The sequence below is a fragment of the Eschrichtius robustus genome, chromosome 13 (genome assembly GCF_028021215.1).
Source record: "Eschrichtius robustus isolate mEscRob2 chromosome 13, mEscRob2.pri, whole genome shotgun sequence".
NCBI lineage: Eukaryota > Metazoa > Chordata > Mammalia > Artiodactyla > Eschrichtiidae > Eschrichtius > Eschrichtius robustus.
This window is the reverse complement of record NC_090836.1, coordinates 12060838-12087805: the sequence shown is the minus strand read 5'-3', so window position 1 is coordinate 12087805 and position 26968 is coordinate 12060838. Positions and strand designations below refer to the sequence as shown.

Here is a 26968-nt window from a genome sequence, read left to right as displayed (position 1 = left end):
TCATTTTTAAAACAGGCATTTACTATAGGGTGGAGCGCTGTAGAAGAAAACATTACATATGATAAGTGACAGTACCGTTTCAGCACACAAGCTTATACACAACAAAGTATGGTAGAAACTGCTCCCTTGCTCACGAAAATCCATTCTCTGCTCTTAAGCCTGGCCCCACAGACCACACCTCCCAGGCGCCCTCGGGCAGCTGTGCCACGTGGCAGAGTTCTCGCGAGTGGACTGTTCCCAGGCCTGGCCCCTAACAGCCTGTACTCCTCGTGCTCTGTCCCCTTCTCCCAGCTGGATGTGCTTAACGACAAAGCCCTAGGGGGTGGTGGGACCTCCAACAGGAATACTCCAATAGTGTTCTTTTTCTGGTCATTAAGAAGCAACAGCTGAGTCTTTTTCTGGCACAGGATAGGCACATAATATAGCAAATTTTAATGTTGCCTCCCATTAGTTAAAAGCAGCCTATCTAATCTGGGAGCAACTCTGCATAACAAACTTTTCTTTCAAAGCTGGAGAACTGTATGTGGTTTGAGTACCGTGGTACTGTCAAGTTAAACGAACCATACTGAACAGTGTAACAGTGACTCTTAACAAGGTGAAAGACTCCCAAAAGAAAAAAAAAAAAAAAAACACACAAGGGCTGAGAATAATCAGAATGAATCAGAGTACACAGGATGTTAAAAACCCAGTAGTTTATTTCAAAGTATAAATTTCAGGCTTGCTGAACAAAATCCCACTACAGTTAACACTTATACAGACAACACTCTACTGTACATTTAAAAAAGAAAAACCCCACAAAAACCTTCAAAACCTAATAAAAATAGGGCAACTTGCTATAGCCCAGTTTCTATTAGACATTAGGAAGGTCTTACATTGTCTTATTATTTACACTTTCAACTGCAATAAAGAAAAATCAGGATGCAAGTTTACTACAAAGGAATTATTTTTATATTTAACTTTGAAATGGTTGATAAAACACTAAAGCCAGGATTTCCCAAAAGGTGTTTGATTGCCCAGTTACCTTATTTACAAACAAAGTTTTTTTAAAAGATGGCAATTAAATATAAATGATGGGTATTAACTGACTCTACAAATTAAAAAAAATGAAAAACTTACTTAGCACGATAAAATAATTTGACCACAAGACAAAGCATGTGTTTGTATCATCCTATTCCTCCCCACTGGCTGGCTCAAAGGGAATAAGTTTTAGGAATTGGATAAACCTGCTGCACTAACAAAACACCTTATAGGAATTGTTCTAATCTTTTTTTTTTTTTTTTGTCCCAAAATTTTAGAAAAGGGGAGGAGGCATCATTTGCCCAGTAAATAGTAAGGCAGGCAGAATCACACATTGGTTTTAGATAAGAGTTATTTTCAATAATCTAATACTGGGACATGGTTTTTCTGGAAATTAAAACAGACCAATGATAAAGCTAAAGTAATGAATAAATCATAGGATACTGAAATAGCCCAAGAAGGAAAGTCCCAGAGAACACTTGGAAGTGTTTGCCATAACCTACTGTGCTAAGATCACAGTGTATAGAAGTGAGAGAGGAGGATACCAGAGGCATTATTTTGTTAATCTTGTACAGTACTGGAAAATTCGCAGAACAAGACAAAAATGTATGTAGTATTAACAAACACCTTGCTGCATAAATGATCATTTTGAAAATGTAAGCAAAAGAGCAAACAAAGAAAAACTACGTTAACACTTAATCCAATAGCGCAAGAGAACAGTATGGTGTGGCCCGCTAAGGAGTTCTGCTGACAGATGGTCCTAAGATTCCAGGCTCCTTGCTTTAGGTCATTTTTTTCAATTAAACCTTTCATTTACTATCTGGCAATGGGGGTCAGGAGAGTGGGGAACACCTCTCTGTGAGGCAAATGGTATCCCAATAAATACTCACTTCTCAAGGAAGAAAGCTCTACTCTTCACTTCTCTCATAAACTTCTACTGTGTTAAACAGCACACAGTTTTCTGCATATTTTAAAAAGTGAGTCCAGAGAAATAGAGGGATATAGTTACCTCATAAAGTTACCTGTTAACAACAGATGTCTTTGTATGTAATCTATAAATTTACTGGCAAGAACGTAATTTTAAAATGTGAGGCTTACACTTAAAAAACAGGGTGAAGATTACTCTGACAAAGTGCAAAGGAGAGAGTAACAAACGTCACAATTACCTTTAAATGTCATATAAACATCCTGTATTTCAGGTTGAAGTATCAGAAGTTTCCAGGATTTCCAATAGGGCAATACTTACACAAGTATTGTCAGGCTAAAAAGGTAGCAAACTTGCATTCCCAAAATGGGATTATCAAGCTTGTTTATAACACTCTGTGAAAAGATATTGTGAAATAAAAAAAGGTACCATGGAGTGTGAACTGCTATTAAAAAAATCTGTAACCAGTAGCTATTTCTAGTTGAGTCCTCCATTCTCTGTCCCCAAAGAAACAAACCAAACAAAAAGAAAGCACTCCTCAACATTAAAACCTGCCCCAAATAAAAGCCTAGAGTTCTAGCCTAGCACCCATCAGTAACTCCAATATAGCTGTTGCCTATAAATCCCATGGCAGGCTAACTGAAGGAGACCATCTTGTAATATCTTTTCCCTCAAATAATCACAATTTCTCTTTGTACCTTCCCTCCACCACCTGTAATAAACAGTTTTATTTTACTGTAGAAAATCTATTTTTAGGGTTACTATTTAAGTTTTTTTTTTTCTCTGACAGAAATGACACAATATAGGCTAAAATAATATTTTCATTCTACTGGGCTTTCTTCACCTGATTATATAATGCTATGAAAACTTTAAAAAAAAAAAAAAAAGGATTAGTGAATATAAATAAACGTTCATCAAGGGAACCTTTCTAGGCTAGGTAAGCAAATCATTATCAAGTGACCACAAAACCGGTCAATAAAGAACAGTTTTGAACGTGGGCTTTCTATTCTGTAGACAGGAATGATCTTGAACACATAACACTGCAACCATTGCAGGTAAAAACATATATACATGCAGATATAAGATAGGTGCTCACACACATCTAGAAGATCATCAATTTCTCCCTTTAAAATTTTTCATTGGCATGACATTGGCAACTTCTTTACCATCATCATTAGTCCTAGAATGAGTAACGTCTACATAGTTGGTTGGCAAATATGATTAGTGGAAACTTTAATTCTCATTGTGGTCTCATTTTCTGAAAGCAAAAGGAAGATTTTGGATTTACTTTTGGCAATCTGTAGGCTTTCTTCAGCATCAATCAAACTTCACACCCAACATGACAGTACACTGACTGGTAAAAGTCTCTAAAGAGTTTCTTCACAACAAGAATGCTTCCTTATTACAAGCCATCGAAGTTGCAAACAAAGCAGCATTAATATTGAAGCCATAGCTCCCACTTATAATTCCAGGAAAAATTAATGACTAACTTATTTAAGAAGGTAGGAGTATGAATTCAAATATGATATGGGAAGATGAGCTGAAAATTTGTTTCACAAACTCCACAAATTCCAAGTATGGCCAACCACACTCTCACCCCCACCAAATTACACCAGCTCTCCTGTCTTAAGCTATCAACACTCAAACACGTACCTGACACCACGTATAGCTGGCATTCATAACGAAAATCCATGACCTAAGCTGAACTTGATTAAAACTTTGAAGAAGAACAGAGATGCACAGAAGTTATATCTAATTGTTACATTAAATGACTCCAAAGGATATACTCTAAAATCCTATCCAAAGCTGACATACGATAAATCAGACAAAACTTAGCACCATCAAAACAAATTTAAAAGATTAAGACAGGAAGAATGATAGGAGAATAAAGAAGAAATGGAGCTTTCCCTTTGATAGTTTACTCACTGTATTTTGTGAATTTTACTATTTACTTCCTTTGAAAGAATACTATGCTTTGGGTGATAAGGTAAACTAGAATTGCTTTCATCATCTCTAAAACCTTGTGCAACATAGATACCAAAATATATTTGAAGGAAAATTTTCTTACACAACGTGGTCCAAAAATAAAAAGCATTTATATTCTTGGAAGAAAAGAGCAAGTCAAATTTTTGGAGTGAAATGTAGTGATGTCACTGATGAGACTATTTGTAAAAGGCTTGGTCTAAAATTTACTTGAGGGAGATGTGCTACGTTTGGGGGAGATAAAGGAGAAATGAGGGTGAAAGGCTGTCAGGGAAGAGTAAATAATAATGGACAAATGGCCCTGTTTACTTGTGTCGTTAACCTTTAAGGCACAAAATAAATGGAAAAACCAGATTAGAAAAGAGAGGGCCCATTGCAGATCTTTTTCATCTAATTGACAACCCAGAAGAGACAAAAGAAAAGATGAACAGATCCTTTCCTGTGTTCAAATTAACCTATTTTATACTATTTAACCAATTTGCTTTTTATTTTTTCTTTGGGTTCCATTTAGATTCAGTTTAAATCATTTATCCATGAACCTACAGATCTCTGAGAAGCAGAATCATGCCAGATACATACCTCAAATCCTTTGATCTACTTACTTCACACTGGAAGAGAGGTAAATTTGAGAATGAAAATGGGAGATTCCACTGCAATAAACATATAAATACAGAAAAGCACAAACACCCACACATATACCCCAGCCTCAAAACTAAAGCAAGGTGCACATTTACATTTCAAAACCCTGAAGCTTGAATTGTTCAGGAAAAGATTCTGCTTTATGGGCTGAGTTTATTCTGATTATAAACCAATGTAGTGTATATACACATCTGTCCAAGAAATCTTGCACAGTGTGGATTTTACAGTGGGTATCATGCACAAGATTAAAGCGAGACCCAAAAGTGGAACTTTTGAAAGAGGAAGAGATAAAGGCTCCAAGGTTTAACTGCTCTGGGAAGAAGAGATCACATCCGTTGACTGAGGATCACAGAAAGGTCCAAAACGTCCATAAATATCCTTGGCTCGTACTGCAAAGTAGTATTTGCTGCCAGATACAAACTGGGTGAGAGTGCATGCCATGGGCAACGGAAGTGCCTTTACTTCTCCAATCTTCTTCCACTGTGAGGGCACAGTGGCACTGGGTTCCTCATGGTAAGCATACAGATGGTAGCTGTCAACGGCGGCACAGCTTCTATCCACCTCAAGGACACTCCAGGACAGCACAATGCCGTTTTGACTCTGCACCCGGGCTAACTTCAAGTGTGGCTTCTGAGGCGGCGATGTGCTGGCGGCCTCCGGGGGCAGGCGCTGCGGCTGCGGGGCTTCTGGTAAGGGCGCCGGGTGCACAGGGCGTGAGGGGGGCTCCTAGAGGAAGAAGAGGCACGCCGGTTTATAATGGCCACAAAGAGGGCCGCTGCTGAGGGCAGAGCACAGCATCCTAGAGACCATTTAGAGGGGCTTCACCTTACACCAAGGACCCTGGGAGACACCAGACCCCATGCCATTTCTGGCAAGTTCTAGTTGATGATTTGTAACCAGTCACACCCCGCACGATGAGAGCTAAGGTTCCTCCCACTCTACGTTCGAGGTCTAAAATACTGTTTTCCTTGGGAAACAAAAGCCCTTGCTGATGGAACATCATCTTGATAAAAACTGAAATAAGCATCTACTTCTAACAGAATAATTTATGATTTGATGATCTACACTACAGATACTTATTTTAATATAACATAACATTTTTAAGTAACATGTGTAGCAGTCTATCATGTAAAATTGGGTATCAACTCTACTTTCATTTTCAAACTGTTTTTCCATTTAAAGACAGCAGCGTATTCTTATAAGTAAGCACATTTAACGCTGAATGTATATCTTGTTCTTGGTCAGTTCTTGGTCAGCACGAAAAAGGTGACATTTATATTGGACTGTGAAAGACAGAATTTAGAAATGTAGAAATAGTCATGGACCTTTCTGCCAGTAGGCAAAAGCATGAGCAAGGGCATGGGGATAGGCAAGTGAGGGGATGTATAGGCAAAAACAAGTATTAACTTTTATCTAGATATTGGGTACGTGAAGAACATACACATTTGGAAAGGTAAGTTAAGGCCAGATGACGAAAATGTATGAGGTTATGACCTTGGGCTGGTTACTCAACCACTCTGTACATTAGCTGCCATACCTATAATAAAGGTATTAAATAAAAACTGAAGTTAGAACATGAAAAGATACTTTTTTAAATATCCTTTTTAATACTCAAAAGTGCTCTTTTTAATTTAACCATGCGTTTAAAATGGTCTATTTCACTCTGCATGCCCCAGATGTGGGCTCTTTTTATACACTGTCCACCACCACAAGCAAACTCAATGATCCTCAACCATCATTCCCTACGAACATTTGCTCACAATGCTAAGGTCTATTTTCTTCAATAAACTTCTGCTGGAGACACAGAAGACCTGTCATTTCCTTTTGACACAACCAGTTTAAAGAAAACAGTGCCAACTGCAATGCTACTTGACGGCTGTGCAGGTGAGAACTTTGTGAAACCAGGCGTCCGCGCTTACGGCGTGCACTTGCGGCGGCCGGTGATGCACCGTGAGGTGAGGCCCTGCTGACCCCAGGGTTAATCCATTGTTTACAACGTACGCAGTTGCTTGAGGCACTCGAACTGTAACACCTATGAAAGAAAATTCAGGGACAAGATTAGAATTCTATTCCAAATTTGGCAGAACACTGAATTAAACATTTAAAGCCAGTAAAGTGATGTTTTTAAAATTCAAAAGGGAAAATATTTCTCTTCTTCCTATAAGGCTACACTCAGCTAAAGTATTATTTGAGCACGAGGATAAAGAAATTCTCACATATGCGAGCTACCAAAATAAAATCCACCTCCATGAACTTTTCCTCAAGTAGCCACTGGAGGATATATGCTACCCACGTGAGAGAGAAAATCAAGAAAGAGGAAAACAGGAGACGCAGTGAACAGGAGATCCAGCACAGGAGAGAAGTAAATGCAGTCAGTCCCTACCAAAAGGACTATAACGAAAAATCCTAGAACGCTGCAACACTGGAGGTAGACACGTGCAAGGCACACAGGTCAGAAAGGAGCAGTGTGACTCTCAAGACAGAAGATGGGAAGCTATCTTCACAAAGATCTCTGCTGCCTCCAGGACAGGCAAGTTATCCTTGCCTTGTGTGAATGAGGTTCCTCTTTCTTTCCATGCCCTGCTGATCAGCTGAGGATACTCATTTCATCCAACAGAAAACTCTCCTGACGTACATCAGGGCAACAAAAGCAGAAAATTTAGAAGCCACCCATGCCTCAACCACATTCCTGCCATATATTCAGTACCGCCATGTACCCTGACTGGGGTGAGCCCAGTTTCCCAGAATTCATTCATGACACTGTTGACTGATTTCCCCAGAGAAAGCTCTTGTAAACTTGAGAAAGCTGAAGCCAGAATGTGAACCAGAGACTCTGCTTAGTTTATTTTCTCCTAGGAGCCATCACCTAATAATGGCATTACTGAAGTTTCTTTAAACAGCTGGATTTGCCCTTGCTATTAAATTGTGCAAAACTAAATATTTTTAGTGATACCTATATAGATTGCAAAACCATACAGAAAAACAGAAAGTAAGTAAGGATGATGGTTACCTCTGATGGAAAGGGAGAGGGACGCAATTAAGGGCGGGCATATAGTAGACTTCTGGATACTGATAAAGCTCTATTTCTTAGGCTGGTGGGGAGTTCATACATGGTTCATTTTGCCATTTTTCTTTAAACTTTAAATACATCTTTTACGGAAACTTGTTTGTATGATATATTTTACTACTAAATATATATATATATATATATTTTTTTTTTTTTCCATTTATCTACACATACATATACATATGGAAATTACAAGTTACCTTGAACATTTTCCCATCTTTTATTTCTCAGCCACTTCCCACACCTTTAAGACTCTCTCATTGGAGGCTGTCCTTTACCATTATCTCCATCTGGGCTAAGTCACAATTGATCATTCCCACTTTAACTAGGCAAGGTGTCTCTTAATAGAGTATAGACCAACATCAAATAGGGCACTGTGATAGTACAGGCCATAAAATAATTAAATTGAAGACAACACCCAGAACACATATCATATAATATACAAGTCCAATTTTTCTGGTTAACTCTCCTAAGGGAAGAAAAATGAATTAATAATAGTTTTAATATGATATTTAGCACTTTTTGCTAAATCTAATGTCAATATAAGCTACTCCAACTAAGTGCTAAAGAACTACATGTAACTTGGAGCCATATACAGGCAAAGAGTCTCTTACTATTTTGGGGATTGACCTGCCGAACAGCAGGAGCCTGCATAACAGTTCCTCGCAGGGGAGCCTGAGCTGGTGGTGCGGGGAGAGTTGTATAAACCACTTGATGGTTTGCAGGAGCTCTTGGTACAGGGAGCCTCGTGGTCACCTGAGTTACTGGACGATGCGTTACATTCACGGTGGTTGGAGCTAATGAAAAGCAGAAAAATGTATTAAAAATGCAGTAAATTCTATGCTAAGTAAACAGTATTAAATGATAATTAACTTTATACAAAATCGGATTTACTATAATAAAGAGAAATAGAGACAAGAGTCTCCTTTTGTAATCGTGAAAGGTAAGAATGATAGGGCCAATGAAAATTAATATTATTACAATCCAAGCTTCAGAAGAAAAGAGTACCTCAACCAGGTCCAATGCCCTTCCTACTCTAGTTTAACCAGATAAATAAGCAAGTGAAGATGAAGAAAGGGTTTAGACCTTGAGAGTATGATCTTATAGGAGTGATTTAAAAGAGTAAATTTTCCCTTCCTCAGTGTTAAATTATTCTTAGCAGAGTGGAACTTTTGGCCCTCCAGGCCTTCTACCGATGGGTATAAATCCAAGAGAGTAACTCTGTGTTCCCACAGTTCAAAAAAACTGGCTATTATAATTGACATTTTCTTCAGATGAGCCAAACCATCTCTTACTCAAAACAATAAAACACCCATTAAAATACAGGCTTCTTCCTCATTAGGCATTCCTCCTAATTTATGTTCCAGAGAGCATTAATGCCTTGAGTGATATTAACACATATTTATCAAAATATGAGTCCTAAATGTTCAGTGACAGCATGGAAGTACAGTAATGATTTCAGGAGTTAACAGTTTCTTGTTAATAACTCTCTGAATTAGAATTACATTTTACAAATGACCACATATTAACTATATAATAAAAATCAATAATAAATATACTTTCATATGGAAAAATGTGCTCTATAATAAAATAAATTTGGAGGTAAACACTGGATATAATAAAGATAAAGAGACTGCTTAGTCTTTACATATCCTAACTTTCAACGTGAGTCTTTCGAAAGAGGAAAAAAAGTAAAGTATACAGGAGGAATACTTATATCTTCATCTCCTTATTCTCCATTTTACTATCTATATTGTTCATGGGTTTGCATAATGACATTTCCTTCTAAATTATCTAAATTAGGTGACTGTCATTTTAATTTATTTCACTGGATCAAATTCCATGTGAGCTCAATGTATACCTTAATGAGAAGAGTGCTTATATAAGCATTCTGCAGATAAATCTCTTAAGCAACAGGCTACTTTCTGAAGAAGACAACCTGTCTTGATTGGCTTCCAAACAGATTAGGAGATACAGGCTACATCTTGAAAATGTCTGATTTATAGCTTCTTGAGAGGTAGCAGGTAAAATATTAGTGGTTATCTTCTGACAGTAGTGTTAGGCCAGTTAAAACTATTTCAGAGGTGGAGAGAAGGGGTTAGATTCTCGATATATTTTATAGTCAGAGCAGGGAAGATTTGCTGAGTACGGGTGTCAGAGGGAAAGAAGAGAGTCAAGGATGAAGCAGGTCTCTTAAAAAAAAACAACAAAACTATTTCTAGTTAAGAATCATGTAAAAATTCTTGTTTGATCAGTCAATTATAACTTCTTGGTTATAATCAGAATGAATCATTACACTCATCCCTTCCAGAGAAACTATGTTCATTTCTGCTGTTTACAGTGGCAGATGACAAAGACATATATAATTGAACTCTTCTTTATAACTATTCTGTATCAGTGCTGCTACTTAAGACTGTCCACGAAATTAAGTCATACTGCATTCAAAAACATACACTGCCTTCAAAATAACAATGAGGACTATTCTTAATTTTCTGTCTAATCTTTTTTTAAAATAGTTTATAGTTTTTATAACTTATTACTAACATAATTAGGGTTAAAATCCAGTTCATCTCAAGGGAATGAGAAGACAAGCCACAGACTGGGACAAAATATCTGCAAAAGACATATCTGATAAAGGACTATTATCCAAAACATACAAAGAACTCCTAAAACTCAACAATAAGAAAATGAACCACCCGATTAAAAAGTGGACAAAGAATCTGAACAGACACCTCACTGAAGAAGATAACAGATGGCAAACAAGCACACGAAAAGATACTCAACATAACATGTCATTAGGGAGATGCAAATCAAATACCAATGAGATTCCACTACACCTATTAGAATGGTGAAAATCTAAAACACTGACAATACCAAATGCTGGATGCGGAGCAAGAGTTCCTCACACTCATTGCTGGCAGAAATGCAAAACGGTACAGCCACTCTGGAAGACACTTTGGCAGTGTCTCACAAAACCAAACACATTCTTCCCGTATGATCCAGCAATCACGCTCATTGGTATTTACCTAAATGAGCTAATTTTCTGTCTAATCTTTCCACTCAATTTCATAGTCATATTTCACTGCAGGCAAAACTAAAGTTTCAGCTCAGTGATTCAGCACATTTACCTGTAGGTAGTAAGTGTATGGTTGTCTGAGATGGTCCACTTGTTGGCACCCCAGATGGCTGAAGAGGCGGTGCTGGCTGGATGGGTTGCAATGGTCGAGATATAGGCTGAGAAGAGCTCATGGTTGACACAGGAGTGTGATTTATCTTTTTAGGGTCTGTTAATTAAAAGTGAGACAATATGATTATTGATAGAAAAAAATTAGAAGTACAAGTTCATCCTTGCCATTCAGTCACATTTACCCCTAAGAGAACAAGTTCTTTGTATTTTAATTAAGTGCACTTTTGCCAATTTGAAAACCAAGTCAGGGCCTTAAACAATTCACTGTTGGCTCTATCACAGATTCTAATTCACATTTAAAGAAAACAGTGTTGATGAAGAACAATGCACTTTAGATAGGAGAATTTAAGTAACACTCAGTGGTGGGGCAATGGAAAGAGGCTCCAAGAGGCAGAGGTGATAGAAAAGGAACTGGCAAGAGCACTGATAACAAACTTTGCTTACTTTACTTTTTTATCTAGAACCAGCCCTACCTGTGTCTTCTCAAAAATAACCTGTATTTATTTTTGTGCTCTAGGAAATTCCTTCCATTAAGATTTCTCTATTAAAAAGAATAGTAAAAGCAATACAGAAAATCTGAAACTTTTAAACAATAATCAGACGGGCATGAATTCAACCCTGACAAATGATGGGGCAAACCTTCCAATTTTACATCAGTTTTATACAAAAAAAAAAATTGACTTTAATGTCACATAATGAATTGTATAGCTACTTAATTTTGTTTTCCTAAAACCAACTTAACTATCTTATTCCCTAAAATGTAATTTTAAAAAATCTTTAGTTTTTTAAAAAATTTAATGTCTTTAAGGTAAAATAATTAGTACCTGATCCTATTAGATTTTCCACATGCATTATATAATTACCACCACAAAGTTTTACAAATATGTTTGTGAACAAAGTTATTCTCAAATAAGTTTGAGAAATACTTTATAGCTTGAATCATTCTTGGAGATTTACACTGTAAATTAGCATAGCAAAGGCTCGGAGAAATCTGTATTAAGGAAAAAATCCATATAATTTTAACTCAGCATTTTCCAAGCATATTTAACCATGAACTTTTATTCACAGAACACCTATTAACACTGTGGAAGAATAACTGGGAATATTGGTTAATATCTAACCAATATAATTTCTAAATATTATAACTCAGAATAATATTGAGAATTCTGGGTGTGCATGGTTTTTAACATTACTTTCATTTAACATCTACATTAAAACACACAGACACACACGGAAAAAACATTTAACTTAAAGTCAAAAGACCTGGGTTTAATTTGCACTCTGAATCTATCCTCAACTCTAAAATGAGCAATATAGGGTTATTGTAAGGATCAAGCGAAATAACAGATATAAAAGGAGAGGTGTTCCACAAGTCAAATATTCTCCTAGTTGCTCTGTTTTCCTTTATGCCTTGTTCATATACATTCAAGATTTGATTTCTATTTTTTAATTCTAATCTTAAAAACCCTCTTTCTAAAAAGGACACAAATAATGGGGTAGAGATCTGTGTTCACTGAATATAATGGATTAAGAGAGAAAAATGGTATCAAAGCATTTCTTAGTATGATTACTTATATTTAAGTACCTTGTGAAGCTCCACTCTCTTCATCATCCATCGTCAGATCAATGACCCCACCTGAATCGTTGCCTGTGGCTTTTCCACTCTGAAAAACAAAACATCTGCATTTTGCAAAGGAAACTCTGGCAGACATAAGGAAAATAAAATAATACTGAGGGGAAACAAGGATAATGCATAGCCTGGTTCAATTTGGACACCTAAATGGCTTTACCTGAAGAAAGACTGTTTGTCAGATAAATGACCCAAGGATACTCGTGAGCTAAATATCTGCCACATAAAAAATAACTCTGAAATCTTTTCACAATAAATTCTTTTTTTTTTTTAATTACACTGTCAATTGCATAGAGCTATTAAAGTGATGATCAAGTGTTTTAAGTGATTAAATGTAAACAATTCATTTTCTTTTTTTAACTTTTTCTTTTTTTTTGATGTGGACCATTTTTAAAATCTTTGCTGAGTCTGTTACAATATTGCCTCTGTTTAATGCCTCGGTTTTTGGCCCCGAGGCATGTGGGATCCCATCTCCCTGATGAGGGATTGAACCCACACCCCCCGCATTGGAAGGCGAAGTCTCAACCACTGGACTGTCAGGGAAGTCCCATACAATCCATTTTCTAACATTTAAATGTTGACCAATCCTACACTAAATTATCAACGTTAATTCACAAACACACCAAAGGCAACTTTAAAGCCAGAATTAGGTTACATAAAATAATATATTTTTTTCCCTGAAGAATGCTGTCATATGATAGGATATGATGTGCTGTAATCAACTGCCATCTAATTTGACTGAAGTCCACCCACTGTCCAAAATCATTAGAAATGTAATTTTAAAAAAATTTAACTATAAAATAGCAACAAAAAAGGAAAGCAGTACAAAACAGACCTAAAGAGCCAAGATCTTCAAGTCAAAAAGACTGAGTGCATCTTTTAGTTGCAACACATACAAGCTATGTGAATTTATGTTAAAAGGACATTTCCTCAATTTCCAAAATTTGGATATTAAGTCTATTATAAGGATTAATCCAAATATGCATACAAAGAGCTTAACACCAGGCATGATACATGGTAACTGCTTAATAAATGCTAATCATAATTATTTTATGATATATTATATCAACTCCAAATGATTAAGGCTTTCATCTACAAAACTCCAAGTTTGCAAAATTAAAGAAAATAATTCTTTGATGTTAGATATTCAGGCCAAATCCAAACACAATGATGTAATTCTAAATCCAAACACAATGATGTAAATCTAAATCTAAATTCTAAATCTAAATTCTAAATCTAAACACTTATAAACCTTTCTTTGATAATGACTTCATAGAAAATGACTTGTTTACAAACATCACAAATCTGAAAAATTCAAAATGAAAAGTTCTTAACAAACCCTTGAAGAATGTAACAGAATCCACTTGCTACAACAGATCTAAAGGTCCATTTTTCAAAATAAGGTCCACTTTTAAAATTAAGCTTTAAATTCATCAAAAATTACTAGACAAACACGCAAACACCAGTAAAGTAGAACTCAACTAAAAACAAAAGATGGTCAATAAAAATAACTAACTCCAAGTGGAGCCAGATGTTGAATTCAGCAGACTTCAAAGCATCTGTTAAAAATATGCTCAAAGAATTACTAAAACAAATAATCCTAAAATTTATATGGAATCACAAAAAACCCAGAATTGCCAAAGCAATCCTGAGGGAAAAAAACAAAGCTCGAGGCCTAACACTCCCAACTTCAGACAATAAACAAAGCTACAGTAATCAAAACAGCATAGTATTGGCATAAAAACAGACATATGGATCAATGGATCAGAATAGAGAGCCCACAAATAAACCCACACACCTACGATCAATTAATCTTTGACAAAGGAGGCAAGAATGATAGTGGAGAAAAGACAGTCTCTTCAGTAAGTGATGTTGGGAAAGCTGGACGGCCACATGTAAATCAATGAAGATAGAACACTCCCTCACACCATACACAAAAGTAAACTAAAAATAGCTTAAAGACTTAAATATAAGACATGACACCATAAAACTCCTAGACAAGAACATGGGCAAAACATTCTCTGACAGAAATCATAGCAATGTTTTCTTAGGTCAGTCTCCCAAGGCAACAGAAATAAAAGCAAAAATAAACAAATAGGATCTAAAGAAACTCATAAGCTTTTGCACAGCAAAGGAAACCATAAACAAAACGAAAAGACAACCTTCGGACTGGGAGAAAATATCTGCAAACGATATGACTGACAAGGGCTTAATTTCCAAATTATACAAACAGCTTACACAACTCAATAAACTAAAAAACCAACAACCCAATCAAATGATGGGTAGAAGACTTAAATAGACATTTCTCCAAAGAAGACATACAGATGGCCAATAGGCACATGAAAAGATGCTCAACGTCGTTAATTACCAGAGAAATGCAAATCAAAACTACAATGAGGTATCACCTCAAACTGGTAAGAATGGCCATCATTGAAAAGTCTACGAACAGTAGATGCTGGAGAGGGTATGGAGAAAAGGGAACTCTCCTACACCGTTGGTGGGAATGTAAATTGGTGCAACTGCTACGGAGAAAAATAAAGAGGCTCCTTAAAAAACTGAAAACAGAGTTGCCACATGATCCGGCCATCCCATTCCTGGGCATAGATCTGGAGAAAACTCTAATTCAAAAAGATACATGCACCCCAATGTTCACAGCAGCACTATTTACAATAGCCAAGACATGGAAGCAACCTAAATGCCCACTGACAGATACCTGGATAAAGAAGATGTGGGAGATAGATAGATGATATAGATATAGATATAGATATATAGATATAGATATACACACACACACACACTCATATAGACATATACATACATACATATAATGGAATACTACTCAGCCATAAAAAAGAGTGAAATATTGCCATTTGCAGCAACTTGGATGGACCTAGAGATTATCATACTAAGGGAAGTAAGTCAGACAGAAAGACAAATATATGATATCACTTATACGTGGAATCTAAAATATGATACAAATTGACTTATTTACGAAACAGAAAGAGACTCACAGACATAGAAAACAAACTTATGCTTACCAAAGGGGAAAAGGGGGGGGGAGGGATAAACTAGGAGTTTGGGATTAGCAGATACAAACTACTATATATAAAACAGATAAACAACAAGGTCCTACTGTATAGCACAGGGAACTATATTCAGTATCTTGCAATAACCTATAATAAAAAAGAATATATACATATGTCTAACTGAATCACTTTGCCATACACCAGAATCTAACACAACATTGTAAATCAACTATACTTCCATTTTTAAAAAATGAAAAAAATATATGTCAAAGAATTAAAGGAAAATACGATATTAACAAATGTGCAAATAAGAAATCTCAAAAGTAGAAAATGAAAAATACAGGAAGAAACAGAAAAATTAAGATAGAGTATTAAAAAATCAACACAAAATAAAAGTAGGAAAAAAGTACTCAGAAACAAAAAAATAGATGACATATTTTTTAAATTACAGAACAGCAGACCTAAATTCAACCATATCAATGACTATACTAACTAAATGGAATGAAATTTCCTATCAAAATTAGGGATTGTCAGATGAAATAATATATCAAGAAATCAAGAAATAACTAGTTTTCTTCTCCTAGATACTCACTTTAAATACAAATACACAAACACACTAAAAAAAGCAAGCATAAAAAAACTGTTGTAATCACATTAATGTTAGACAACATATAAAGAGGTAAACCTTATAACGATAAAAGAGTCAATTTGTCTATTTCTTTTATTGTTTTTCACTCATGTTTTGATGCTCTATTATAAGGTGCATATTCTTCTATAATGTATAATCTATAATAGGAAGAGAAGATCTATAATCAATGATCTAATCTACATTATATTTTTATTTACCATAACCTGACTGATAAAATTCATCTATTATCACATACTACAGGTAGTTTCCTGGTTACATATTCTTCTTGAGAAATAAAACTGAATTATTTCAATAACTATTAACAGCAATTATAAGACAGTCATGATAGCTGGCACTATTCCCGCCAGGCTCTGTGCTAAGTGTTTTATCAGTACATTCATTAACAAATTTAATCTTTACAATAATCCTGAGGTTGAGACCAGCATTAGCCATATTTTATAAGTAAGAAATCAAGGTGTTAGATAACTTATTCAAGGCTTACACATTATTAAGTGACAGGAGCCACTGTCTGACTCTAGAGCTTATTATTTCTATGCCACTAGGTGCAAATTTATATATCTTCACATTTTTTCTGCCATCAATTCTGAGAAAACTTATGTAATCAGAGACATTACACACCTATATCTGCATTTACACATATTACAGAATTACTCAAGTTGAAACTATTAAAAAACATCTCAGTTCTGTCAAATAAGTTTTAATACCAAGAATCTATTTTATTAAAAAGTTACTTAATCATGTGTCCTTCCCCCAAATGAGACCACTCTCATTAAGTGAACACTAAGAAAATTTCAAGAAAGCAAAGATACTGGCTTTGTAGGGTTTTTGGGTTTTTTTGTTTTTTTTTTAACTGAAACAAATAACAAGAACATATTTGAAATGCAATAACTAGAACATATTTGAAAGGCTAGAGTAGGGCACTTCAAAAATTACAAGGGAAGTTATTAATACAGAAGACCTGGTTGTTCACTCCACACACATCTCTCCAAGGGGACCTGGGAGCTACAGTCAGGCTTGGTTGGCTACCAGGAACGTGACCCTTAGAAAGTTTACATTAATAAATGATAATTTTCCGATGTACACCTTAAACAGTGTCATCCTGGCTTATCAGGATTGATCTGCACAAACATCAAGTCTGACGATGCACACCTGGTCTCACTGTTGGGGTCCTGAGTTTTGACTGCCATGGCTGGTTACAAAGAAACACGCAGCTGTATAGTCAGCTCAGACCCTGATACTCAGTCAGGCTTCCTGGGCAAAGACTATTGGCTCATGTCCCTGCACTTAATAACCACAGAGACAGCACATCCTGTGCAGGCTGGATAGGAGAGAATATGGAAGCCTCAGCCTGACTGCACTTAATCCCATTTGATGCATATTTTTTTCCCGCTGTTTTTGCTCTCTACCTTTTGCTGTGATAAACCATAACCATGAGTATAACCTGTCACAGGTCTTATGAGTCCTTATAGCAAATCAACAAAATTGAGGCTGATCTTGAGTCCCTCAAAAAAGTAATATAAAACTACAGATGCGGCAGAAAAAGATTTCTACACTGTTTTTACCACATACGATGATACTTCGAATAAATAATTTTTTTCACCATATGAAATATATTAGTAATGTACTGTATGAAATGAGATCTATGAATAAAATATGCAGTAATAACTCATTATATGGAAGTGTGTTAATAAATACTTATTTGGAGGACATTAGAGAAATCTTCATTCAAGGACTACAAAGAGAATATTTTACACATTTAATTATTTTCAAATTAGCTATGTCTGAACAACGGTCATTTCCATACAAGCCATCCAGATTCCTTCTAATTTATAATAGCCTTAAAGTGTTCAGAAGTACAACTAAGTAAGATTTGGCAGAGAAAAAAGAAGTTGGCAGAGTATACTTAGAAAGTTAACAGTCTAAAGAATCACAAGCTACCTGTTTCATACCAGATTCTATTTGCTACTAAGTAACATACAGGGGAAAAACCTAACGATAATTTCTTAATATATCTTCAAAAAAACAATAGTGTTACCTTAATCAAGGTATTCAGCACAACAACAAAAATTTTATTTGTAACCCAAAAGAGCCAGTAAAGCATCAATTTGTAACTGGTAGCACATATATATTTCCAAAATGGTTCTTTATTATATAATAAAACTTGCATATTATATTTATTATTTAAATCACTGGTACTCATTCAAAGCTGAAAATCTTGCTTTTTTTGACCAGGCATGACTTTGGCAGGTTAGGTCCCTAGTCATGCTACTTGTATGTGTTTTTCATACAATGGTATTGAATTACTCTTCCTGTAAGCCAAATAAAATAACCACTGAGAACTTAATATTTGGTTGCACTGTCTCCTTGCTACCTGATGCAGTCACTTACTATTTCAGGCGTCTTTTGGATCGACTGGTACAAGTTGGTTCATCAAAATGTAAGTTATACAATACAATGTAAAGTAAAACATTTTAGATTCTAAAACCTGTAAAGTGGGGAGTAACACATGATGTTTTAGAATTTCTAGAACATAGTAAGCAGCTGGGTGTGACTGGATTTTATATTATTTTGTTCTGTTGTTTTTCTTTAATTTAAAAAGGATATTTTTAAGTAAAGAATTTTAAAAGTATAGCAAACTTTTATATCAATTTTAATTTCACCTAGATGTTTACAATATTACATACACTTTATTTCAGCAATCCAGTATAACTTTTTGCAATGATGAAAATGTTCTATATCTTTGTTTTCCAATATGGTAGTTACTAGCTATATTTGGCTATTCAGCCTTGAAATGGGGCTACTGTGATATAGAAAGTAAATTTTTTATTTAAGGCTAAATTAAATTAAAATTTAATTTAAATGGCCAACATGTGATTAGTGGCTACCACATTAGACAGTACAACTTTAGAAGAATCATCATTTTTAACAAGATAAAAACACAGCCATTACAATGTCCATTTTTGTGTCTTGAAACATTACCTAGTGTGTCCAGACAAACAAGAAAAAAAATAACTGAGGGAAATAAAGTTGTTTGTAATTTCTTTGTTTAGTTTTAGGTTTACTTTATAAAGTAAGGCTAGACTTCCTATAAATGTTACATAAAAGTCACTGAAGGGGCTTCCCTGGTGGCGCAGCGGTTAAGAATCTGCCTGCCAATGCAGGGGACACGGGTTCGAGCCCTGGTCTGGGAAGATCCCACATGCCGCGGAGCAACTAAGCCCGTGAGCCACAACTACTGAGCCTGCGCGTCTGGAGCCTGTGCTCCACAAGAGAGGCAGCGATAGTGAGAGGCCCGCGCACCGGGATGAAGAGTGGCCCCCACTTGCCGCAACTAGAGAAAGCCCTCGCACAGAAACGAAGACCCAACACAGCCGAAAATAAATAAATTAAAAAAAAAAAAAAAAAAGTCACTGAATATATCAACATTTCCTATACCATGTGTCTTCCAGAAAGTACTCCATATACTTTTAATTAAAAACATAGCTACTACAAGACATCCTCAGAAGCAATCAAAACTTTGATCTTTAATATCATATAAAAAGACTGCTAAAATTTTTAAGAAATAAAATATTTCTAATAGCTTTCCATAAAGCATGGTGTACACCTATCTTTGGTTAAAAATCCATCATTTTAAAGGAAAACAGCCAAAATTAAAGATCATTATGCCCTTGTTTTAAAATTCATGTAATTTATTCATGCCTGACTTCTTCAAGATTTTTTATTTTTCTAGGAAAAATATATGCATTTCTTGATATGATTAAGAGGAAGGGAAGAAAATAAAATTAGACTATCAACAACCTAATGACTTCCCTATAAATCTATTACACCTAAAGCAATATAGTAAAAGAAGTATGATGAACATTGTTAATTTAATACAGGAAAAAAGTAGTTACTCCATTCCTGAGTGATTTAAATTTAACATGAAAAAGTACCAGGATGGCAAAGTGCTAATAAGCTATCAGAAAGATCAAGATTTTCTTTCCATAAAAGCTATTTCTGATCAGCTTTGAAGAAACTAAAATGATGTCTCTGTGTGTGCTGGCAATGGCAGGACAGAGGATGGGGGCGGGGGGGAAGGGGGGACCCCCCCGGGGGAGGTAAACCAGTGAGACCTTCTTAAATAAGATGGGCCAGGAAGAAATTACACATGGAGACTTAAAACTTCACAATATATGAAGAAAAACAACTAGACTGTCGATTATATATAATCCAAGCAGTTAGTTAATTTAATAAACATATTATTTCTAAGAGAATTACTAAGCAAAAAAACTCAATTCCTGTCAAACAACACAGAGATGCTGTTTGAAAATTTGTGGACAGTTGTAAAAAACAGACTTAGAATAATTTTCATTTTACCAAAGAATACTGATAGAAATTCATTCTCTTATGGACTGTAATTACAATTTTACTTTGAAACAGTAGGAAAAATCTTACCTGTGATGTGCTATCAGCTGCTTTCTTATTAACAGAAGCATCTATTGTTTTGTTTGTCTGGTTTTCTGAGGAGTCAAAAAACAAAACAAAGCAAAACTCAGAGCTATTCTTAAAGGCACCTACAAAATGTGAAAGGATGGGTTGCTTTACATACAACAATTCATGTTAATTTTCTCCAATTTTTTTTTGTCGTCAACATGTTACATATGTAAATAGATCCTCTCATAGACCACCACTACAAAGTCTTTCAGAAGGACAAATTCATAATAAAGATCAAAACACTTCACATACTCATTAACCAGAAATTTTAAGTCTAACCTAAGGAATATTGCAGGGAAACAATTTAAGACGTGTGTAACTTAAATGCTGTAACATGAATGGTTAAATAAAATATAATCCTTCCATACTATATACCTTTGGAGAAAAAAAATTTAATAACAAAATTTAATAGCAAAATGTATTAAATTAAATGTATTAAATGAATAGCAAAAATGTAATAAATTCACTAGAGAAATAGTTACAAACAGTGATTCTGATGAAATATACATGGATAATCTCAGTAGGTCAATCACAGATGATTTTTCTTTATTCAGTTTTCAATTAACTTGTGTTGAGTTCGTGGTATATGTATGTGTGTGCATGCAGGTATGTACACACACACGCACACACATACATATGAAAGTTGTATGTACAGAACTACAACTATATAGTTGTAAAAAAGATAGCTGAATGAAAAAACAGCACAGAAAAGAAACCAAGTAGGTTTTTCTGCCTCAATTTCTAAAGAGAAGGTATTAAATTTTATCAAATGTCTTGAGCATCTACTGAGGTGATTAATCAGTTTTTTCTCTTTGGTAATGTGGTCAATTATATTAATAGGAATTTTCTAATGTTGAAACATCCCATCCTTGCTTTTTGTCAGAAAAAAAGTTGGTCAAAATATGGCACTCCTTTCATCTGTAAATCTTCATAACACACATATAAAGTAAACTATTTATATTAAAAAAACAAAACCAGAAACAGGAGACAGAACCATGTATTTCTACATATAAATCTGTATGTCAAAAAAATCAGGATAAATATCTACCTATTAAAAAAGAGGGTTTTCTAGGCTAGGCAAGTAAAAGGAGGCCCTTACAATTTCTCCCTACCCTATCTGAATTATCTTAGTTCCTTTCGTAGAAAGAATATATATATTATATATATATATATATATATATATATATATATATATATAACTCTAACCTAAGGAATATCGCAGGGAAATAATTTAAGATGTGTTAACTTAAAAAAGATATATACATATCTTTAATACCTTAAAATTACTTCATTTACAATGAATCAGCTTCTGTTCTGGACTGTGAAGTTCTTGAAATACTACTTAATAAAAAACTACTTCCAGGGTACTGATCCTACATGGTTGAGTATTAAATTACACTTATGACATTACCAAAACATCAGCAGTTTACTACCAATTTTTTTAATACATATATACAATGTCAGAATACATTCATTTGGATTTAAAACACATTTTCATTTTCAAATGAAAATAAAAGGTAAATTCAGAAGCAAAGTAGGTGAGGGACCTTCATTTTTATTTTCTGTTGAAATATCCTCATACAATTATCTTCAAGATTCAGAGAAGATTTAGATTGCTTAATAAAATGTTTTACTTCTTTACACACACACACACACACACACAAATACTAATAACTATGAGAGTTTTGTTATCCAGAGTGAGTCTTTGACCTAACTGTCTCAGGACAAAGAGTTAATTATTCACAGAGCTGTAATAATATTCCTTATTCTAGATTTTCAGTTAACTTCCCCTACCCCTTTATTACAGATTGTTTTCTTGATTCTTAATCATTTTATAGTCTCACTGCATCTTTTGTTTTCTTTTACTATAATATCTACTTTAGATAAATTCTGAAAGTTAAAAGTTACAAATCAATCTATCAAGCAATAAAATTGGCAGGGTGTAAAGTCAAAATTGTACCTCAAATTCTTTCTGTCATATGGGAAACATCTCTATCTCTTTATTTTGAAAAGATATTGTCACTTTTTACCAACACTGCATTTTTACCAGAATAATAAAAAGGTTTTACAGGAGTGCCAATTAGTAGTATACCCCGGTAGGTGCTGGATAATGGTAAGAAAATGAATGCAATGCAAGACCTTTAAATCATTTTTACCACACCATGTCTCATCCAGATCACTCCAAGAGCCTCCTAACTGGTCTCCCTGTTTTTCCCCCTCTAAACCATTCCCCTCACTGCAGCCAGTGTTCATGGATGTCACACTCCTTCCTCTCTGTAAAAATCCTTTAAAACCCTATTTCCCACCATCTTTCCATTCACTCCATTCTCATACCATCCCAGATCTCCCATATCCTCTCACAGAAACCTTCATATCTTTACACTCATCTCATTGATAATTAATTATTTATTTAATATCCAAGTTCCGTATTTGATTATAAGCTTGTTTAGAATAGGGACTATTTTGTACATTTCTGTGTATCTACAGGATTTTAGAACAATACAGGCATTCGATATTTTATGAATGAATGACATAAGCTATAATTTGGTCTCTAAATTTCCAAGTAGTCCTTAGGACAATTTTCACATTTTACAAAAAATATTGACTTACTCTACGGAATATATGTATATAAAATACATACAAATGCATGCTGTCTAGTTATACAGTATATGTTCTCATTAAGTAAATAAAACCTACATAAGCATAGGATTTAAAACTAATTACTTTATCACATTAGGGATGTATTAAAGTTTGGCTTCAACCTTCATATTTAGCCAAAATTTGCTATTTGGCTTCAGCTTAGGCTTTGGCAAGCCTCAATAGCTAAATGCCTACTTTAATGCCATTTATGGCACCCCTAAAATTATGCATGATCAAAGAACATATCTTCTCATAGGATCTCTTTCTAATTAACATTATGAACAACATAAAAACAAAGCTTATCATTAACATTTTTGGTTAATATCTAATAATTTACTTCCAAAAGTAGGTAAGCATTCTAAATAGAACTCAAAATGAAGATCTCCTTAATATAATTTATGTATTAAAGGACATATAAATGTGTTAAATATATGTTAAAATATAAAATTTTAAGTATAAGTATAAATGTATATTATCACAAAAGTAGACTGATGTTCTAATTAACAATAATGGGGAAAACTATTAATTTTATATACAAAAATAATCAAGGACAGTCAAGTAATTAAATAAATACAAAACAGACTAACACTCATTACAACTAATAAAGCGCACTAAGCTAGATAACTTTGGGAAAAACATACCTTTTGTGTCAACAGATGTTCATACAATGTTAACAGGATAATGAAATTGAATTACAATTCTGCTATTGTAGAAGTATTTCGGGTACTTGCATTCATAACATTAAACAAAATAATCTTTCAAGGTATTTATTTCTTTTCAGGCCTCGGTCTTTCAGGGAAAGTTCTATATTTAAGAATATATCTTATCTTGTGACCATGAATTAAAAACAATGTCAACTAGGCTCAAAATTTCATAAAGAAGAAAAACTCCACAATCACATAAAAGAATGTCCATGATAATCATCTTCCACCTGACATATTAAAAAACAGTAATGACTGGAAGAAAAATAAATTAGAGAAATATGAAGTAACCCCCAAAATCTTGCTCATCACTGACCTCAATTAAAAGTAAGCATCTTTAGCATATAAGGATGTGATAGCAGATAATGCTAGAAAAATATGGTTACTGTACCATGCAAATATTTAATTTTAAATACTAATAATAATTCTATTTGAAATTTCAGATTTACCCTTATATCCCAGATGTTAATTGTATGAGGATGATATTCAGCTTCAGTCCAGTATTAATTTTTATCTGCCATTCATTTTACTCTCTCAATAACTCTATGAAACACCATCACTATTTTATGAGAAAATATACTCAGAGGGCAAGTACACTACTGAAGACTGACTACATGAGAAATTTAAAAAAAACAAGGCTTGTATATCTCACTTGTAAGAGTAATTTTGTACTTTATAATCTGTTTCTTAAATTTCATGGTCACTTACTACAACAGTAAGACAGATACTATTAGGAATTTCATTATATACATGATGCCTAGGCTCTCTTTCCTGTCTTTCCAAAAGCAGTGGGGATAAATGTGAAATCAGAAATGAAGAATAAGCAAGTTCAAGAATGCATACAAAATGTATGCTTTTTAAGAACAAGGAAGACATATAGAGTTTTACAGATTTTAAAACAGGAACAATCAAGTTCTCATTTTTGCAATACTTCAAAGTATATATACATATGCAAACTTAATCATGTAATATGTCATACGGGAAAATATATAAAAGAGAAAACAAAAAGCAAATATTCTGTAGTAAATTAAAGAGGGAAGACCCACTTTTAAACCACTCAAATTTGCAAGATATGAGGGATGAATGCACAGAGGATTTTTCCAAATGGGTAGGGAAGATATGTGGTTTTTATTTTCTTCTTATTAGCATATATTATGTCAATTAGATACTTTAAAATATACTTGCTCTATTCAGATATATCTGAAAAATGTATTAGAAAAGTAACTCATAATGCTTGCTACAAAGCCTAAATTAAAAATTCGCACAGATTAGGAAAACTAGTAAAAGATAAATTACAAATGCTAACTTCTCACTCAGAATAAACTCTCTCTCAAATCCCACTGTAACAACATCATTTCTCTTAGGTAACAAAAAACTTACTAAAAATAATCTCTGTGAAAATTCTATTTACTCTGTTCTTCCAATAATGCTAGTCACTTACACACACACACACGTGTTCAATTACCTATAGACTATTAACATGCTTGCATTTCTATTATTAAACCTCCATATTGACTTACCAATTCTTGTGGTGGTAGTGCTGCTCTGTTCTGCAGGAGATGAAGTACTAAAGGCAGAAATTGGAATTTTCATCTGTATAGGGCCTCGATTATTTGATGCACTATAGAGTCCTGATGGGCCTACTGTGGGTAAAGAAGTCCTTGTGGCTTGCACGATCGAGTGCGCTGTTGGAACAGCCTGTACAGCAAGTGTTGTTCCTAGTGGTGCAGCACTGGCAGGAGAATTCCTTTGAATACTAGGACTGGGCACAGAAGGAACGTTGTTTGGTTTAGTGGGGTTTGGCAAGGATGGCAAAGATACTGGATTTTTGGTAAGACCACTCATTGTAGGTGGGCTTTGTACAGAAATGAATTCAACGTTGCCAGATGGTTGATTGGTCACTAAAGTCCCTGGATGGCTCTGCAGGAGCTGAGGTTGGGAGGATACAGCAACAGGTACATGCAAAATCACTGGTAAAGACTGTAAAGAGATTGTAGGTTGGGGATTTCCACTAGGCACCTGAGTAGAAGCAACTACTGTAGCTGTGTTGGGTGCAGGAAGAACTGACGTTGCTGTCAGAGAACCCGAAGTCACTGGAGGCTGCAATTTAGGTTGACTACTGACAACTGTTGGAGGAGTGACAAGATTGGTTGAAGATACTATAAAAAGAAAAAAGAAGTCTCAGTTTAAATAGCTATCTTTATCAGCTAAGATATAATACAATAATATTATATTATTATAATATGTAATATAATATAATATAATTATAATATAATATAATGTAATACAAATTTGATGTATTGCAGTATATACAGTAAAGTCTCTCATAATTAAATTTTTAATTCAAGATTTAAATCCTTGAATTCTTAGATTATCTGTAGAAGCATTTTTGCATCTGTATTTGGTACATTATGAAAACAGCACATGTTTTATGATTAAGGCAGAGGACTGCTATCTCTGTATAAAAAGAGTCTCTGAAAATTATTATACTTACTTCAGAGTAACTAGCTGGAAAAACAACTAAAAAACATTGAAAACTAGGTAAAACTGTATAGACAATTTTGAAAGTACATTAAAAATATTATAAATGCCTTAGAACACTGGCAATACATAAACTCAAATAGAAAATCTAGAAAGAGTACCATTAATGAATAACAGGTAAACCTGGTGATGGTATTTTGTCATTTGGACAATGTGAAACCTCTATCTGTGGATCAAAAATTTTACTGGATTCCCTGGGGAGGAACTGGTGAGGAGAGGCTGTCTCTAGTAACACTCTATTGACATTATGTGATATGGAAAATAGCACGGTGAAGATGGGAAATGAATTAAGGAGCAGATAACAAAGAGCAGAGAAAATCAAAATGCTTGTCACTGCAGTTTTACAGTCATTTTAGTTCAACCATTTGTGTTTATTCTCATTTGAACAGGTTTAAAATCAATGACCAAGTTTCTTCTCAATGATTTGTAGTCTTTCCAAAATCATAGGCACGCTAGAGCAGCAATTCTCAAGGTGCAGTCCAGGGAGACA

The 26968-nt window shown here is 34.5% G+C and overlaps 1 protein-coding gene across 3 annotated transcripts in view; it reads right to left on the bottom strand.

Annotated features, from left to right (window-relative positions):
* Nucleotides 1–675: 675 nt before the first annotated feature.
* The window catches only part of ATF7IP (activating transcription factor 7 interacting protein), a 117719-nt gene continuing 91426 nt past the window's right edge, over nt 676–26968 (bottom strand). For all 3 annotated transcript variants that reach the window (XM_068560141.1, XM_068560140.1, XM_068560142.1), the window contains exons 9-15: nt 25458–26096; nt 20558–20622; nt 12404–12482; nt 10760–10915; nt 8246–8428; nt 6484–6596; nt 676–5290 (exon numbers count right to left, since the gene is read on the bottom strand). In XM_068560141.1, the coding sequence (XP_068416242.1) occupies nt 4868–5290; nt 6484–6596; nt 8246–8428; nt 10760–10915; nt 12404–12482; nt 20558–20622; nt 25458–26096 (1658 nt within the window). In that variant the 3' untranslated portion in view covers nt 676–4867. The remainder of the gene's footprint in view (nt 5291–6483; nt 6597–8245; nt 8429–10759; nt 10916–12403; nt 12483–20557; nt 20623–25457; nt 26097–26968) is intronic.